At 43.4% G+C, this 18,804-nt stretch overlaps 3 protein-coding genes and 1 long non-coding RNA gene across 6 annotated transcripts; 2 read left to right on the top strand and 2 right to left on the bottom strand.

Annotated features, from left to right (window-relative positions):
- Nucleotides 1–4,783: 4,783 nt before the first annotated feature.
- LOC124702181 (eukaryotic translation initiation factor 2 subunit alpha homolog) lies at nucleotides 4,784–7,265 on the bottom strand. Its single transcript, XM_047234301.1, has 5 exons — nucleotides 6,717–7,265; nucleotides 6,323–6,469; nucleotides 6,141–6,245; nucleotides 5,355–5,453; nucleotides 4,784–5,206 (listed from the first exon to the last, which is right to left on the bottom strand). The coding sequence occupies exons 1-5, from the start codon at nucleotides 7,230–7,232 to the stop codon at nucleotides 5,054–5,056; spliced, it is 1,020 nt and encodes a 339-aa protein (XP_047090257.1). The 5' UTR covers nucleotides 7,233–7,265; the 3' UTR covers nucleotides 4,784–5,053.
- A 324-nt stretch (nucleotides 7,266–7,589) lies between these two features.
- LOC124698016 (mitochondrial import inner membrane translocase subunit TIM22-4-like) lies at nucleotides 7,590–10,323 on the top strand. Its single transcript, XM_047230539.1, has 4 exons — nucleotides 7,590–7,891; nucleotides 9,040–9,230; nucleotides 9,322–9,394; nucleotides 9,939–10,323. Exons 1-4 carry the CDS (start codon nucleotides 7,735–7,737, stop codon nucleotides 10,022–10,024), a joined length of 507 nt encoding a protein of 168 aa, XP_047086495.1. The 5' UTR covers nucleotides 7,590–7,734; the 3' UTR covers nucleotides 10,025–10,323.
- A 974-nt stretch (nucleotides 10,324–11,297) lies between these two features.
- Nucleotides 11,298–14,126, bottom strand: LOC124698015. 3 transcript variants are annotated; one of them, XR_007000864.1, is made up of 4 exons: nucleotides 14,003–14,126; nucleotides 13,848–13,905; nucleotides 12,705–13,383; nucleotides 11,298–11,689 (listed from the first exon to the last, which is right to left on the bottom strand). It is a non-coding gene; the product is annotated as an uncharacterized LOC124698015 (long non-coding RNA). The 3 variants fall into 3 exon arrangements; XR_007000862.1 differs by having other exon boundaries at nucleotides 13,848–14,126; XR_007000863.1 differs by lacking the exon at nucleotides 13,848–13,905 and having other exon boundaries at nucleotides 12,705–13,469.
- A 3,209-nt stretch (nucleotides 14,127–17,335) lies between these two features.
- LOC124698014 lies at nucleotides 17,336–18,461 on the top strand. Its single transcript, XM_047230537.1, has 2 exons — nucleotides 17,336–17,602; nucleotides 17,697–18,461. Exons 1-2 carry the CDS (start codon nucleotides 17,468–17,470, stop codon nucleotides 18,279–18,281), a joined length of 720 nt encoding a protein of 239 aa, XP_047086493.1. The 5' UTR covers nucleotides 17,336–17,467; the 3' UTR covers nucleotides 18,282–18,461.
- The last annotated feature ends 343 nt before the right edge of the window (nucleotides 18,462–18,804 follow it).

Below are 18,804 nucleotides of genomic sequence, written 5' to 3'. Positions count from 1 at the left end.
GGGGTGTTACAACGCCCCGCGGCCTTTGCCCGGCGGCGGCGGGAGGAACTAGGGTTTCTGGGTCGGGAGGGTTTCTAAAGCTGAGTAAATACACACGTAAAATCAAGGACCCAACCGAACGAAGACACTTACGTATCCTGGTCGTATATAATTCGTATACGCGCACGACGGACGTCAAACTCGTGCTTAATCCTAACAAACCCATGGCGGCTGTGATAACGACGCCGGGGCAGTTGGGTAGATGCGTTCTTTATGAAGTACGAAAAATAGTTAATATCAACTTGTTGACAGCCGGCGTAGCTTTGTCTTCTTACGTACATGTGGAATCTTTGACAGCCCGCTTGATGTTTCTTAATAATCAGATGCTGTGCGGCAAACGCTAAAAACACGAAGAACAGGAGAAGGCAGCCTGGATGGTACAATGAAAGACCTACTGCCAGACTCAGGGCCGGCCCTGGGAGGGTCTGGCGGGGCGGCCGCCCCGGACCCAGAAAAATTGGGGGTCCATATTTTCTATATAGACTGATTATACATTGCAGAAAAAAAAGAGCAGTTTTACGATTTTAGATGGACTTGGTCTACAGTTAGAACTTTTCTTTTCCCGTTGGTTTCCAATCCGGTTGGCCGGCCACGACTTCAGTCAGCGTCTGAAATCTTTTCCATCTATCGATACGTGAAACATCGCCAATTTTCCCGAGTTCGACGCCTCGATTCCCTGCATGTCCTCTCGCGGTTCGTGGCTATCGCCCAGGCCGCCTGGTTCCTGCCCTCGCTCTCGCCGATCGCGACCGGCCGACCGCGAGACAATCTGCTGACTGCTGCCCTCCTGCGGACTACGGTGTTGCCTGCTACCGGCCAGTGGCCGTCGCAGTTGGCAGTCCCAGTCCGGCCGTCGTCCATCAGGCAATCATCCAATATGCGCATTAGATTAAAATAGAAGGTAAGAACGCCCCCTGCAGTTCTCTTGGAATTCTACTACATGCTTGCCTATAATTCAGGTTCTGAATTTTGATTAGCGGTTGTTGTTCATATTTGTAGGAGCAGGGTTAACTGGTTTGGCAACTCTATACATCAACAGGAAGTTAATGGACGAGTTTGATATTGATTCCATCGTCATGGACTTTGCTTTTAAAAATTGGCGGAGAAAATTTTAAGGTTTCATGTAAACATTGTTTTATATGAATATTAAAGTTGTGTATACTTAAAAGTATTTATTTTTCATTATTTCATACATGCGAAAAAAGTAGTAAGAGGGGCATAAAATTTTAGTTTCGTCCGGGCCTCCGAAATCTCAGGACTGGCCCTGGCCCGGACTCGGAGGTCTGTACGAGCCACCCGCCCATATGCCTCAATGCCGCCACATGCCCAAATGCCCAACTGCCGCTCCAACGAGTGAGACAAGCTCATAATCGAAGCAGGCGCTAATAATGCTAATATGTAGGAGTATTAAGCATGATTCGCGTCAATAAGTCATTCCACAATTTTTAGAAACTAGAGAGAGGGAGTGGGAGGGAGACATAGAGAGTCATCGATGGGTGATCTCTCCGGTGCCGTGCAATGGTGGGACGAATGGAAGCTGCACGTCCTCGTCTTTGCCAGCCTCGGCATCCAGTACTTCCTCACATTCTTCGCCTGTGGGCGTAAGAGATCTATTCCATCTTGGTTCAGGTTCGTCATCTGGCTGTCGTACCTCGGCGGCGACGCTATCGCGATATATGCCCTCGCCACACTGTTCAATAGACAGAAGAAGTCGTCCACCTCGGATGGCAGTCGTGACTTGGAGGTCTTATGGGCGCCTATCCTGCTGATGCACCTCGGTGGCCAGGTCTTCATAACTGCCTATAACATCGAGGACAACGAGCTGTGGACGCGCCATATTGTCACCGCGCTGTCTCAGGCAAGTTTTTCGCCAAGCTTCACCAGTTAATTACTAATTACCTGCATCACAATTCTCAATTGCTAGATATATATACACACGCACAACCAACCAAGTTTACTGCTTGTTTCTTTGACATCCCAACCAAGTTTTTGGCCGAGCTGCTTGGGTAATTACATGCATCACAAATAACTGTGTGCGTCCTGTTTATTGCCATTTTTTCACAAGTCACAACTCCAGATGTTTTTAATAGGTATTGTCCTTTTTGCATTATTCATCATAGGTCACGGTGGCCCTCTATGTGTTTTGGCAGTCGTGGTCGTCATCGGCTGATAGCAAGTTACTGGCAACGGCGATACTGATTTTCATCCCTGGAATCCTCAAATGCTTCGCCAAGCCATGGGGCCTCAAGTATGCTAGCTTCCATAACTTAGCCGAATCCCTCGATCTCGCTCAGAGGACTACAGCTTCCAACAGAGAAGAAGAGCTTCAAAAATACGTCCAAGATGCAAGGACTTGTGTTTTGGCCAACAATAACGAGTCCTCCGATAATGAGTCCTCCGACTCCGAGAAGTTATATGTCCCCGGAATGCTATTTGCAGACTTCGGATACACCTATTCTCGCCGCCTTATTAATCTCAAATCCTTCTGGGGGCTCGATGACAGGAAAACCTATAGTTCACTGCGAAATGGGCTCTCGGGTATGTTTGATCTTCTCTACACCAGGAAGAACATGTTTGACTTTGAACGAACTGAAGTGAGTGGCCGCGATTGCGGTGGCTCTACCACATGGATGATCAGTTTTCTTCTACCAATAGTTGCCATTGTGCTCTTCCACATTAGCCACAAGAAGGAATATAGAAGTGAGGATGTGGCTGTGACAATTGTGCTACTGTACAGCACCTTTATCCTAGAGTTCTTGTCCTTGGGCATGATGGACTCATCTTGTATAACTGAGTGGCCTGAAAATGTTGCGCAGCGGAGCATTCTAGGACAATTTGCCCACAGAAAAAGGCATGGCAAGTTACTAAGCTTGGCAACGTTCTTGGGATGCAAGGAATTGGTCGACCAGTACTGGTCCAAGTAGAGAATCAGCTTTGCCGGTCTCTTTACAGAGCTTGTGCGCGACCATGTCCGTGATGGGTGGAAGGAGTACATAACGGATGCTGATAGTTACAGGGAGTTCAGTGATATAAGGGGCCAGTGGACACTTAAGCGACAGGGGTGCCATGGAAGATTGGATTGGAGTCTGGAGAAGCCTTTCGACGAGAGCATCCTTCTCTGGCACATAGCCACAGAATTGTGCTTTCACCACATGGGCGAATCTAATTATTGGCATAATACAGAAATCTCCAACTACATGATGCATCTACTAGTTACTAATCCTGAGATGCTAATGCCAGGAAGCAGGAAGAGCTTGTTTGCAATCGCCTACAATGAACTTGAGGCCATTCTGAAGGAGTGTGAAGACGACACTCTAATGGAACAATGTAAAATTACAAAGCAAGTGATCCACAAAGTAAAGTCTGCACATGATACTAGTACAAAGAAGAGTTTTATTTACGACGGGTGTGTGCTTGCTGAAGGGTTGATGGGTCTAGGTCATACAAAGATGTGGGATGTGATCCACGGTGTGTGGGTGGAGATGGTGTGCTTTTCTGCCGGCAGATGCAGAGGGTTCTTGCATGCCAAAGCACTAGGTTCCGGAGGAGAAACCCTCTCCTATGCCTGGCTCATGCTTGCACAGTATGGGGTGGAGACATTCCCAGAGAGGATTCAGAGGACACAAAAACTTCATCTCTCAGTGGAGACAAGGAAGCACCTTCAGACTGGAGGGAAAGATGTTCCAGGTCCATCCGCATCCCAAGGCACGGAAGAAGAATCACAGCAGCTCCACCGACTTCGCAGAGTGATTGCGCTATGGAGATTGTCGTCTCTCCATAAGAATACTACCTACCCTCTAGTTCTGATGTACCGTGTTTCTTGTTGATGATGATGCTGGTGTGGTTGTTGTTGTTAATTTTACTGAATGTAAAGTTTCAATCTTATGGCCGTTGGGGCTTTGTTACTTTTAAAGCCATATATTCGTATATTTCGATATCTTTTGTCTTAAAGTTAAGTTTAAATTTCTATCTTGATGTCTTGTTTCAGCCGAAAGTATGGATATCTGTTTTACGAACATTTTATTGACGTAAGTAGGCAGCGCCGATTGCTATTGATTAAGAAGAGAGTTCACTAAATATGGGGTTGGTAGGTTAGAGTTTGCTAGAAGAAAGTAAGTTACTCTGGGGAAGCCAGATCGTGCCAATAAGACCATGTCTTCTCCATTCACAAAGCTTAACTTCAACGATCCTGGGTGGACTAGCAGCTTTCGATTTGAATATTCGATGAGGTGTGCTTTGGTGTTCCCCCCTTCGCTCCCACCACCATTAAAGTTATTATGTGTTTCAATCTATGTACTTTGATTTAAACTTATTATCATATAGTTTTGTTCATACTTTTATTATCATATTCTTTTGGGCACCGAGGCGGAGCCCTGGTACTCTTTTCATGATTTTCGTGAACTAAAAAACAGAAACATAGCACAGCACCAACAACGTAGCATTCAAGCACCGGCACTCCGGCAGGGTTCGCACCAGCTAGACAATGCAGAGAAAATGGAATAAGAGCACTAAGCTGGAGAGAACGTTTTCTGTAGTGCCGTTGAGGAGGAAGAAAGAGAAGGACTGGTAGGCGACTCCATGTCAAGGGTTTATTGGTAGGGTTTAAGATGGAGGACGAGGAAGAGGAGCAGTTACAATGCAGGAAAGAAGTCAAAGAGTTCACACGCTTCACCACATAATAAACCGAAATATGTTTAATTAGAATTAGCAAAATCAATAACTACAGCCAATACAGAAAATTGGAACAAGTGAGAGGGGGCTAACATTATGCATTAATAGAATCATAGGAATAAACAGAGCAATATTGGACATAAAAAACACTAGTATAGCAACAAAACTTTGTAAAACTCCAGAGAAAAATAGGTACTACTCAATCAAAAAGTAAAAACCCTGTACTGGCTAATGAACACCCAAGATGACACTACCAGTGAAGCTAAAGGCTTTATAAGCAGGGCGATTTAGGATCTTGGCTGGTACTATACAACAAATCTCATCCAAAACAACTAACGGAGACTCAATCTGCATTGACGCCATTGTTCGTAAGGTCGATGTCACCCATTCCAGTGTCTTCCTCATCCTCACTGTCATCATCACCAGCAACCTCCGCGTTTTTCTCAACCAGGGTATCCAAGTGGGCATTCAATAGCTTATCTTCCTTATCACTCACCTGTTTATATAAAATGCAAATAATACAAAAAATAATGAATCATGAACTAGGAAAAGCTACTATGTAATTTTTAAATAGCCAGAGGCACAACTGTATTAAAACATTTATACTAGAGATTACAAATTAATAAATCATGTGGAGAACTTACAGCTCTCGGTGCTTCTTTCACTATTAGCTTCCCTTTGTGTTTTTCAATCGCTGCTGTGCATGCCTTAACTGCAGCAGTGAGTACAGAGATGCCTTGGTCCTATAGAAAGCAGAAAAGTGCAAAAGATCATTTATTATTTTCAGCAGAGCTGAAACATTATAACTTCCAAAAGCAATACCAAGACTGAATGAATTCAGATACATGAGGTCTACAAAAGATCAAAAGGCTGTAAGCTCAAAGGACCTTACGATTTGCATGCATTTACAAGTTAGTTATACACAGAAGACATGCTCAAGATATTTCATGCAGATAACCACGGTTACACAATGGGTAGTTTCGGTCTTTCTATTTACCTTCTAATTAAGCACAAACAACAGTGAAAGCGCTCATACTCAGAAAAAGAGATTAACCTGAATGTGGCAATTATAATATACACATCCTTCCATGTGACCAGGCAATCAACCATATTTCTAGATGACAAGGAGAAACAACAAACTATAGGTTATATATAACTAATTACCAAACATTATATGCAGTGTTAACAGCCATCCTGATAACTAGGATACAAATTGATCCACATCATTTCCTTTACCCGAGAACTAGTACACCTAATCAATCAAGAACAATACCATGAGCAAAATCCTAATGTGACTGTTAATCTTACATTCGGTGTCAAACTAGGAGCTTCTTTCTATAAATGACAACTGGTCAATCTAACCAATCAAGCAGAATTCCATGAGCCAAAGCCTACATGAGTCATGAAAAGAGGCTGGAGAAAATACCAACCTTGTCAAGAGTCTGTGTAGTCAGAACATAGAGAGGAGGAGCAACAAGCTTAATCTTCACAGGACAATTAGTGGTACCAGCAGCTTCAGCCCTCCTCATGGCTTCCTACAATTTCAAATAGGGTAAACAGCACAAAAGATTCCGTGAAATCCTAAGGTGGAAACATGTGTTTAGAAAGGAACCTTAATGTGGAGCACCCCATCGAATTGGAAACACTTCATCTCGACGTCTGCACGGATCTTGAGTGGCTGCGGTGTCATCCTCCTTCTGATGTTCTGGACCAGGGTCTCCTTAATCTCAGGCGTGACAGCAGGCAACACCTTAGTCACCTGTAAGTAAATTGAAGTACATTTCTAAGTCAAGAACTCCTAATTTAATTACATTGGTGATCTATTAGTGGTTGCATGAAAATTGTATTTAATCAGTCAGATCAGTCAATAACATCTGACATTGGTGATTTAGTAGTGATTACATGTAGTAATTGCATTTAACCAGTCAGATCAAGACATAGCGTATACAACAGATTACCAAATGGATATATGATATTTGGTGAGGTCGACAGGGAAAAATATGAACCTCTTCTCCATCAGGACCGATCTCCTTCTCCTCGTAGGTGAGGACGTCGAGGATGGCGTCGGGGTCGGCGACAACGAGCTTGAACGCCTCGAAGGCGTGTCCATACTTGCGGTAGAGCGGCCACCCGATGCGCTGGTAGATGGGCTCGAGGTCGATCTCGAGCGTCTCGGCGACGTGGCGCATGATGGAGTGCACGAGCTTGGACTTGTTGTACCTGTCCTCGCAGGAGCGCGCCTCCTCCTCGGAGACCCTGCGCTTGGAGAGGTCGATGTATCCCTTGTCGCGGTCGACGCGGAGCACGATGGCGGGCTCCTGGCGGCCGACCTTGATGAGCGAGGAGATGGAGCGGATGCGGCGGCGCGAGAGCTCCGAGAAGAGGATCATGCCCTCCACGTTGTTGTACTCGAGCAGCGAGACGTAGGCGCCCATGTCCGCGATGTGCTTCACCTGGATCATGACCGCCGCGTCCACCTCCGGGAACCGCGGCTCGTACATCCGGCACTCGAGGTTCGGCATCGCGCCGGCGGCCGCGCGGGCCGTCGCCGGAGCTGGATCTAGGGTTTGCTTGCTTGGGTTTTTTGGTCGGTGGGAGGGCGGCGGCGGGCAGCGGATATATGCTGCTTTGCCGTACGCCGCTCTCTCGGGTGGGGCATGATCCGACGGTGCTGGCGGACTTGTGGTTGTGCAGGTTCGTGTGACGGTAGCGTACTCTCCGGAATACGTAACCGAAGCACCGTTTGCGGGGAAGAGTGGCCGGGGAGCGCAGCTCGTGCAGCTCACGCCAGAGCCACCACCGGATCCCCTTCCTCTTCCTGCCATTCCTTGCCGCCGCCTCTTTTCTTGGAGCGGAGGAAAGGCGGAGGACAAGTAGCCGCCGGGAGGAACCTCCCGGCTCGTCTCCTTCTCCTTCCCCGTCCCCCATTGCCTCCTCTCTCTGGCTCTCTAGCGATTCCCACCCGCAGCTTCCTCCACCGCCGCGCTACCGGGAGGGGAGGGGAGGCGGCGGTCAGACTGCGAGATGGCTTCGCCGGAGGCAACCGGGGCGGCCGGGGATGTGGCGGCCCAGACGGCCGCCGTCGAGGTGGAGCCGATCCGGCTGCCGTCGCATGAGGACATGAAGATGCAGGATACGTATAACAACTGCGTCGTCCGGAGCGTCCTGAGTGGTGTCATGGGTAACGACCTCAACTCTAAATCTTCGTTTACTCGGTTGCTCGTACTGCTTAGTTTGGCCACGGCTCTCACAACGGGGAAACTTTGAGCAGTGTTTGTTTGTTGTTCTGGGAGCTTGTGGCACAGAAATGTGTAGTAACTGAATCATGATAAAAGTCAATATGTCTCCGTGATCTCGTCAAGTGGCGTGCTGTGGGGGTTTGGATGGTGTGACATGGAGGCTAGAGGTTCATTCTTTAGATTGTTAGCTGTTTACCTGTCTGTCTCGAGAGTTAGATACAAAACAGTGCTAGTTTTGCAAGAGATGGACTTAATTTTGTTCCAAGGAGCGGCGACATACTAACTTATATATGTTCAAACAAAGGTTGCACTCGCTTTGTTTTGATCTTTCCATGCGTTGGGCTTTATTTGCTTAGAGCTGTTTACTGTTAGTTACCTTGGTTGACAGGAAATCCTTGCAGGCGATAAAAGAAAACCTTTTTGCTCCCGTTTCAGTGAACCGTCATGTGAAACACATGTCACAATGTCATAATGGAGGTGCCTTTTTTTTTCCTTCAAATGAACTTGCCTCGGAGAGTTGGGGTGTAAAGTTGCTCTAGTGATTTGTCATGTAAACTTGGGGTCATGGAAGAGTCGACTCGATAAAATTTCCGAGACTTAACTTTGAAGAGTTTGTCTTTACAAGTCAGTCAGATGGTCAAGGATTAAGAAAAACCAAGTTTTTACAAATCTGAAAGAGCTTTTGTAGAGTCGAGGATTAATGATGCACAATCTTTTTTGCATCAGCCTGTGATGTGGAAGTATATATCGTCCAATTTTGCTTTGTGTAATGACTCATTTGTTGATGGTTTAGAGGATAGAACCAGTGATGTCGGTACCGTGAGTATCAGTATTTCCTTAAAGTTTGGCATTTGGTTACTAAGGTAGAAACCATGTTAGCTAATGACTCTACTCCCTATGTACCTATTTACTTGGCACACACACATTTCTACTTCCAGCTTTGACCATTAATTTATAACTAATGAATTATATGTTGTATACTACAAATTTATATTATCAAATTCCTATTCTAACAAATATTTAAATGATATAATCGATGACAAATTTCTCATGCAAAACTGTTGTTGACTGCATTGCTTACATTTGATAGGTGGTGGTCTTGGTGTAATGATGGGACTATTTCTTGGAGCTTTGGAGAATCCAGTCATGGCAGAGGAGATGACAGCAAGGCAACAAATAGTCTACCAGGCAAAGCAGATGGGAAGGAGAAGTATGGGCAATGCTAAGACCTTTGCAGTAATGGGCCTGATTTTCTCTGCAGTTGAATGTGTCGTAGAGAAGGTAGATGCACTGTGACGTTTTTTTTTCAATTGTGCGCAGTTTTTAAGAATTTATACTTATTTGGATACTTTGAATTGTCATGATGTGGCAGGCTCGGGCAAGGCATGACGTTACCAATTCAGCAGTAGCTGGTTGTGTCACAGGAGGAGCTTTAGCTGTGAAAGGTAAGTTTTTTCTGTAATAATTGTGAATGAGATCCAACATAATTTTACCATGAATCAGTCTATGCTCTCTAGTTCATTTCCCTTGATGCGATCATTAGAGATGTTTAGGTTGACTTGAGTTGGATGAGCCGACATTTCGTTACGGATGTAGGAAAGGGACTGAGCACACTCAATCTTACTTGAACATGAAGTCGGTGTGCCCAGCCATCAGTTTATGTCCCAAATTCTCTTTTCTCATATTTCAGATACTTTGTGGTACTTGGGAGTTTGGAGATACTTATGCCTGTTATGGTGTTTTGATAACTTTCCTCATCTATAACTTAATTTTTTACTGCTTAGCCGATGTTGTGATCGCTTCTTTTGAAATAATTGTTTGGTACTTATGATCCAGCTAATTTTAGGACTAAATAGGTCTTATGAATGAAGACAAAACCATGGACAACAATTACCAATCGCTCTAGCACGTCCAACATCCTATGCTGTTGTTTGTTATGTGGCTCGATTCGAAAGTTCATCCTCTAAGGAAATTTTTATTTCCTTGCAGGTGGCCCTCAAGCTGCTTGTATGGGCTGTGCGGGTTTTGCTGCCTTTTCGGTGGCAATTGAGAAGTTCATGGATCGCCATACTTGAATCAGTGGTGGAAACATTGCATCCTCTATACATGTCAGTAAATCAAGTGGTCGTTTTTGTGGCAAGCATTAGCAGGATTCAGCATTGCCTGGAGAACTTCTAGTTATAATTTTGCAATATTTAGTGGTTGTTACATGTATCCAGGGATCTTGTAACCTAAGTTTTGTAACTTCCGGCTATCCTTGGCACTGAGTAGCTATAATTCTAGCAGTCTGTCTGCCGATTCGATGCTATGTTATGTCATTGCTGTAATTTTACTGATGCAATAGCAGGCTGCTACGGCTGGGCTGTATTTCTTCCTCCAAGTTTTAGCTCTGCCAGGTGCCATGATACAATTTGTTGATAGCCTGTGATAAAGGATGGATGGACATGTTGTTTAGCTGATAGGTCTATGGAACATTTGCCCGAACACCCCACCTGTCAAAAAACAGAAAGTTTTGCATTTTTTTTTCAACTAGTACAAATGCCCGTGCGTTGCCACGGAAAACAAGACATGAAGAGAGGTGATTTTATTTTGATAGTCGCCACAAGCACGATGATTTGTACTTTCGACCCAACATTGTACGCCGACATTTTTATCTCTCCTCCTAACCCTTGACCAATAGCATGTGCTTTTTTGTCTCTTTTATACCTCTATCAATTCTATAGTGTACAATCTAGCGATTTTCCACAATGTTAGCCATATTTGCTTAAGACAATAGGTAATTGCAAATGCCTTGCAACAGGGTTATAAATACTCTAATGGTTATACACCAATCATGTCAAACATGTAATCTTAAAATTGTTGTACACATCAAACGTCAATTGTCAAGTTTTACGTGCACACATAATATTATGTGTAAGTCAAGACCTAGACACTAAACAGATACTTCGAGAAATAAAACAAGGTTTAGTATGCCCGTACCTTGCGACGGGCTTGAATTGAACTAAACATCTTCAGTTTGAAGCATATTTGATCTCACCAAAATTTAAATGCACTAAAATGTTCTACTATATAAAAAAATCCAAACAAAAGTAAGAGAAAAACTCGCCATTTACCTTGCAATCCTTCTTTGCATCATTGGATATCTAAAGTATAAAGTCGCATGCAAAAAATTAACATGAGAAAAGCACTAAATAAAATATATGTTCCTAAATTGCCAAAACATGTCTTAAGGTTTTTTTAGCTAAGACCTAACTCTGAATGTTTAACTCCCTATGGATGTTGTTCCTATTGAAAGAAAAAATAGTCTTTGAATTTTAGGTCTGAACTCAGCAGCCATCCTATATTATCTATTAATACATATTTCATTATCATTTAATACAGATATCATGTAATATTTTCTCTAAACAATTCCAAGCATTCCATAGTACTCAACTAAGAAGACCAATGTATAGTACAAAGTTGATCTAACTGGTACATTCGCAACTGTTCATGCATTACAAGTAATCTTCGTTTCACTTGACTCTTCTCACTTTAGTACTACAAATATAGCTAAACACAGTACAACATTATAAAAGATGATCCAATAATTTTACTAATTGTCACCTCCTAGCTAGAAGCTTAGTCGTAATCTTTGCAAGCTATCTTCTTCAATCAAGAAGTGTCTTGGTCATGTACATCGGCCTTTTCTAATCTTCTACCAAACTCTATGCATCAGTTTCCTGCCAGGCTTCAGTTTACACCTACAATTTAAAGGGAGGGAAACATGTGACAAGATAGAAAAATGCACATACTCGCGGCACTGAACCACTAATTTGAAGCCAGCCTCCCAGTTTAGTCAGTCCTACTTCATCACTTCCAAACAAAAAACACAATAGTCGCAAGTTGCAAGAGCATTGGTCGATGTAGCCAGCTCGTCAGATGGAAGTAATACAAATGTGTTCATGCCTAATTACTAATTAGATATTTACCTATCTACCTATCTGCAAAATCAGTTCACTATTGAAACAAGAACATGAACTCGTGGAAATTCTTCACATCATCTTACCTCAATGATAGATTAAGAGATAACACTTTATATCTTTAGAGTGAACAACAGATACACCCATTGAACACCATGTAGAATTAAATTAAATAGTCAGAGCACAAAACAAAGGTTTAAAATTACATCACGATCCTTTAAAGAAGCATGTGAAAACAAAAACTGACTAAACATGGTAAAAAAAAGGAGGCAATGCTACTTGATCTATTGATTTTCTTTTTCTTCTTCTTCCTTGAGAAAATTACCTATTGATCTCTTGGATGTCCTAGTTGTTCAATTGAGAGAAGAACTAAAATGTGGACATAGACATTCTTTTCTTCAAAGTTGTTTCATAAAGTTTACGTTATCCCTGAATCACAAGTCAAGTGAGACTAAATTTTAAATAGGCACGCAACTCTATAAATTCTGACCATGGGCATCTTTGAACTCGGGATGACAATAACACCAAAGAAACCAGAGAAACACCAGTCATTTATTTCAACAGGTTAAGGACACGAGTGATCATCGTAGCACAAGCTGACACTCAATAGGTGGCCAACATAAGTAGCTCTCCTATCTTCGGCGGCTTGAGTAAAAGAAGCATTCAGATTTAAACACCCAGAGCGGTACAAAAGAAACACATCAAGATTTCCATCTTATCAATACCATTAGGAGTTCACCTTACCCAATGCAATAAAACTTTTCGGAAAAGATAGCGAAAAGGGCGCAGTACATACCTTGAAGAGGCGGCGGTCAAAGCTTAGTTGCACATCCTTGAAAGCAACACCATCGTCTGCAGTGCTTCAGGGCCTGGTCTAGACATGCGAGCAACACCATCGTCTCCAGCGCTGGGTCCACCCCTTCATTTCCTTGGCGGTGCCGCAACTGCCTTGGCGTTCACGTGTGGCATGGGGGTTTAGCTGAACCTGAAACGTACATACAAAATCCTCAGAAAAAATACTGCAGGAATAACTCTATAGAGAATTGGAGTGATGAGAAATGATTTGATTTGCATCACAACGGAGAAGAACAATATCAATTGATTACACAATCTGAGAGTAGGGTTACTGCCAATGTCGAGTACGAGCTCGGATGGATGTATCTTCACTTGACGATAGTGAAGCACCACCAGGGTGGGGTGGGCAATGGGGCGGTTGCTCGGAGCGAGCGCGCCGGCAGGGGTATGGCCTCCACGATGCGCCGGTGATGGAGAGCGAGCACGCAGGTAGGAGTTAAGGCTTCCACTCTGTCCAGCCTACGGTGAAGCACGATGAGCTCCTTCGATTTGTCACATCTGTGAAGCCAGTGCCCGCGGCTGCTGTGGCAGCTCCCCTTCCAGCCACCGGCCTTTCCAATCATCTTGCACCTGCTTCTTTAGCCAAATGTCATGGTATCATAGCCTCTGGCTTGGGAATTCTGCAATAGTCGATGCATGCTAATGAATCCATCAGTGAGGTTCGTTAGATGCATTGCATGGCATCATAGCCTCTATCTGGGGAATTCTGCAACAGTCGATGCATGCTAATGAATCCATCAGTGGAAAATGAAAAACTGAATATTTAGTTGCACAACTGAAATATTGGTGATTTTATTTTTCTTCTTCTATGATTTCAGACACAGACCACACAAGGCACACTGCAAGGCAGTCATCACTGAACCCTTTTCTTTCCCTCCTTGAAGTAGAGAACACTGATTATAGCAAACTTACTCTCCAACTATAGCACACGATTATCTAATTAAAAGTTTGTTATCTTTATGGTCTTCATAATAGACATTTTTATTTCAAATTTTAAAATCACGACATCCCAATGTATATTTCTATATATGCTTTAGTGGTTAAAGACAAAAGATAGTTCCATACAATTCCAGTGTACTACTACCTAGTACTTGTCAGGTAAGTATCATGATCCTTGGCTGCAGCGTGCGGTGCCTAGCATTCTGGAATCCATCGGATGGAGACTTTTTTATTAATCAGGTAATATACAAGAGTATATTTAAGCGGGTAAATAGGGAATGAGTTTTGTGAATCAATCACCTTGCTTCGCTAACCATTGAAGGCAGACAGCACATACCAATTTCCTTTGCTTTCTTCTCCTCCCATCTCCGCATTATTTTTTCTGACTCAATTAGTCTGATGGCGAACAAAAAAAAGTAATCTGATGCAAACAACTTTTTAAAAAAAGGATAAACATGAACCTGAAACAAAATTCAGTAAATAAAATACTAAATGTTCAATAAAGAATTCCAAATCATATTTAACTATTTGTTACAAAAGTTGTTATTTCTGTCATCAGGTAACTATCTCTCGAAAACATTGTCAAATATTGTTGGTTAAGCTAAATCTTGTAGACACTTAAATCATGCTTAAAGGTGTCCGAGAAGTTTTACTGCACAATATATTACTAATTTATTATAGGAGTTTTCATTTTCTATTAACCGACCAAGTGACAAGATTAAACATGAAATAATTGCCTACTTACCCCCAGCTTACATGTAATCATATCAAGAATTCAAGACCACGATTTTAAACAAGAACCAGCAGTGAATTATTCTAGATGTAGTGTGCAGGTATTCAGGAGACCAGCCAACAAGCAAAGGTGCGGGATGTACTGAGTCTCCTCGGCCCCTGCTGCCGCGTCGATAGAACCATGTCGCACTTGTGCCACCATTGCTACTTAACTATAAGTATCGGACACATAGTACCATTGCGAAATTCCATACCTATCATCCTCAAAATAGTAAATATAAACCTTCAGAAATTGCATCCTTCTTTTCCTCCTGCCCGCATCATCCCACCGCCATGTTCTGAATACTGTCAAGTTGTATTCTAAGTTAAAGTAACACCATGTAGTATCTGTAGATAGTAAAACATAAGAAGTTTTCAAGGAGTTTATTTTTAACCATTCATTGATTTGTTAAACAATTCTTCAGATGATGACAGTTTTGGTCATTCATCAACGATAATAAGATCCGCTACAACTTTCATGAAAAGAATACAAACATTCACCAGCGATAAGAGGATCAGCTACATCTTTGACGCAAATCCGGTTTCAATACTTGTTGCAATAATAAACACCAAACTCCACTCTCTAATATTATCACAAAGCAAATTTGATTTAAGAAAAGCTAACAAGATAGCTACATATCTGATAGAAATTATGAACAAAATTATGCCAACATATCATTTCTGTATACAAAATCATATTTCAAAAAGGAATGGCAGAACATTATAGACCAACTTACAATTGGGATTTTATTCTTAAGATAAAAAGAGAAACATTTGTATGGTTTGCTTGGTTAAACTTTTTTTGTTAAAAGATACATATAAACTAACTTGATAGGCGTGCCTCTCCTAAATCAAGCCGTTATGTGAATTGCGTATAGAATGAAGGCATAGCAATAATTGCACACTTGCAGGTTGTGGCAGGCAAAATTGGCTGCAAACACAACTCAATATATTACGGTTTGTTGCTAGCTGCAATATTCTGGTGATAAAAACGTACATAATCAAGACCAAATATTTGGATCGTAGAGAAAATCAGATCAATTACAAAGATTTTTCTGAAGTCCAATAGTTCGCCTAGAGCATGTCACATTGATACTGTTGATAAAGTCACTGGAACATATATTGGAAATATGACAGTAAACTTGACACTGGTACGGCCGTAATTCCTTGATGCAAAAGTCCAAAAATGACACAGTAAACATCACACAAAAATCTACAAGCAGCCATGTTTTTAATCATCTCCCGATTCTCTTTTTTTTCTAGTTCGCACTGCTCTTTCTCTCAAAATTGCATCAAAGAAAATAGAGAGAGAGAGAGCAGATGGATCCTATCCCCTATAACGAACACTCATTCCTATCTATTGATAGAAAAGAAAGATCTTCGTCACGGACTTAGCCTTAAATCTGGATAGATCTGGGTGATGTGTGTACCGGATCAGGTCGGCGTGGTCTCGGAGGGATCTTGGCAGCTGGGTTGGAGGGATCTCGTGCGCCCAGGCCCCATCTTGCTCCTCCTCCGCCATGGACGGTGGTCGTAGGGATTTTGCTGGCTGCGATATCTCGGTCGCTCGCCACAACATCTCCACGAGCTAATCATCGTGGCCACCGCCTAACCCATATCTGCCTTTTGCGACGCTGTCGCCGTGGAGGACATCGATCCACAACGATGCGACCTGTATCCGCCCCTTGCGACGCCGTCACCGTGGAGGAGATCGGGCCACAGCGACGTGGCGATCTCGGCCGCCGCGGGTAGCCGGAAACCAGTCTCCGGGGACCAAGGCAGCGCCGCCGCAGTCCGCGTAGTAGAACACCAACTCGCCTTCTCCGGCCTTCACTGCGACAGCAGCCATGGCGATAGGGAGATAATGGGGAGGGGATACTGCGACGGCGGCCGTGGCGAGTGGGAGAAAATGGTGAGGGAATAGATGCAAGCGAAGAGAGGGATTCGTGGTCATGGGTGTTGTGCGGGGTTGGAAATGGATTTGTTGGGCTTGGCCCATTCGGCCGCGACAACGCGCGAGGAAGTGGGACGACGAAGGGGTTTGGTTGTAGTGGCAGAATAAGGAACATGTTCCTCCTTTTTAAGTAGTGTAGAAATCAGTCATAGCATGTTCATCCCAGCCAGTGTGTTCTGGCAAATGTGACACAAAAGTTTAATGATATCTGGCAAAGATACAATTGAGCGATGTATTTTGGCAAACGACGGAAAATAACGGTGGCCTGTAGAAAATTTTCCAAAAAGCAAAACGATGCTGAAAAGGCCCGCTCGCCGTATCAAAGGCCTTTGGGCCGCACGATGCTACTCGGATCGCCACGAACGAGCCCAACATTGTCTGCTACCGGAGAGCCTTGTTGTGCTCGACCAACATCGTCTGCTAAAACAGGGAGAGCACGCCCAACCCTTTTCGATTACCTCGGCCCCCCAAGCGCTGCCGCCGCCGACCTAGCGCAGGGCTTGAGAGGTATGGCGCCGACCGTTGACGCCGGACGGCAGCCCCAAAAAGCATCTTTTGGTACCATCTTGTCCGATCTGCAGGTATTACGATATCTGTATCTGCTCTTTTTTATTTTGATTTGTTCCTAGCTAGTCTAAATAATTTTTCACCAGATCGTTGTAGATCGATGGACGCCTTATTCTTTCTGTTATCTCTCTCCTCCCTCTCTGAAACAGGCATGTATCTTTGAGCCCGGTATATTCCTTTATGGCTGGACTAGAGATATCGTTCTACTTCTTTTTAGTAGAGGAACAGGAACAGGAGAAGAAATCGTCAGTGATGCTGTCAAGTTAGCGGGAGCGGCAGAAACAGAAACTACCTCTGTTGGTGATGAATATGACGTATGCTTGGACGAGGACGACTGTTACTACTACGACGAGGATTCCGGCGGCTATGTTACAGTCGACAACTTCCATGACCTCGGTGACGACATTGATCGAAGTCGTCCACCACCGAGTTTCACAGTTCCTTATTATCATGGAGATGGCGATAACATATGTATGGATAGCTACAATGCTCGGTACATGGTAGAGCTGCTGGCTGTGCGTCCTCGCTTCAGCTTCGTAGGCACCTTTGTTGCCTTTACCGATTATTCTGAATGCTACTCATCTTCACAAAGAGGACAAGATTCGAAGGTATACATTCATGCATGTGATACTATATCTTTAACCTTTTGCTCTCCATATCTCCTTCTGAAGCGTTTTGTCCCATTGACGATATACGCTGCAGGGTTATTTAAAGCTACATTCAGAAGGCCAGGCCATTAGTGACCAATTCTCTATTAGGATTACTATCCCAGAGAATGGCAACAGGATAACTGATGTAGGAGTGTTCTCCTACACAGTGGACCCTTACACGTGCGACATTGCTGTAACGCACACCATCTCAACTCGACGCGGCAGGAAAATGGACGTTACTTTTGTGCCGATACACACTGCTACACAGGTCAATGTGTACGTCACCCTTGATCTCATATCTAGTGGCAGCATCTACTATGTCTATGGTGGAATTACTGCATGCCACCAACTCTATGGCGGCAAGGATGTCATTCTCTTTTCTCATGGAAAAGAGGACAAAGCAAAGGTTATAGATGGCAAACTTCCACTGTCACGCAACTGGGCTGCTGTACCAATATACTTGAAGCCTCTCCTGACAATCAAGATGAACCTGTGCGTTACATCTAATCAAGATCATGATGATCATGGTCGTACCATCTCCTTCCAAGGTGATATTACCTTCTATCGTGACGATCCTGAAAAGACAATCTGCACTGAAGACAATGATAAAGTTAAAGTGAAGATTGCATACCGGTAATTGATGTGTTAAGATACAAGAGACAGATCGTTGTAAACTGCGCAGCCCTTCATGTGTTTTTTGTTTGGTTTGTGTAAACCTATAAATCTGAAACATGGTGTGACACGTAGCTAAGATATAAGGTTACATCTGCACTAGGGTGGTTGCTAGCATCCATCATACTAGCTCTGTCCATAAAAAGATGTCGTAAGTTTAGTGTATAGATATATTTGAATTCAAAAAATATATATCATAAACAAATCTCTAACATTATGGATAGAGGCAATACTTTTTATTACAAGTGAAAATGGAAGTAGATAAGGAGAGAAATGACAAGAATCACCTGTTATTTTCATCTATATCTATATCTATCTATATATATAGAGAACGCTTGGTATGTGCGATAGCTGTGGCAAAACCACATCTATCACCGCACATCGTCCTCGAGATTCGGGCGAGGTAAGAGAAGTCCTAGCTTTTTTACATTTTTCATAGTGGTCCGTGGCCAAGCTGGTCCCCACATGTGTAAAAAGACAAATATGAG

This window comes from Lolium rigidum, chromosome 3, assembly GCF_022539505.1.
Source record: "Lolium rigidum isolate FL_2022 chromosome 3, APGP_CSIRO_Lrig_0.1, whole genome shotgun sequence".
Classification (NCBI taxonomy): domain Eukaryota; kingdom Viridiplantae; phylum Streptophyta; class Magnoliopsida; order Poales; family Poaceae; genus Lolium; species Lolium rigidum.
Note: the sequence above shows the minus strand (reverse complement) of the source record. Positions and strands in the feature narration are given on the sequence as shown.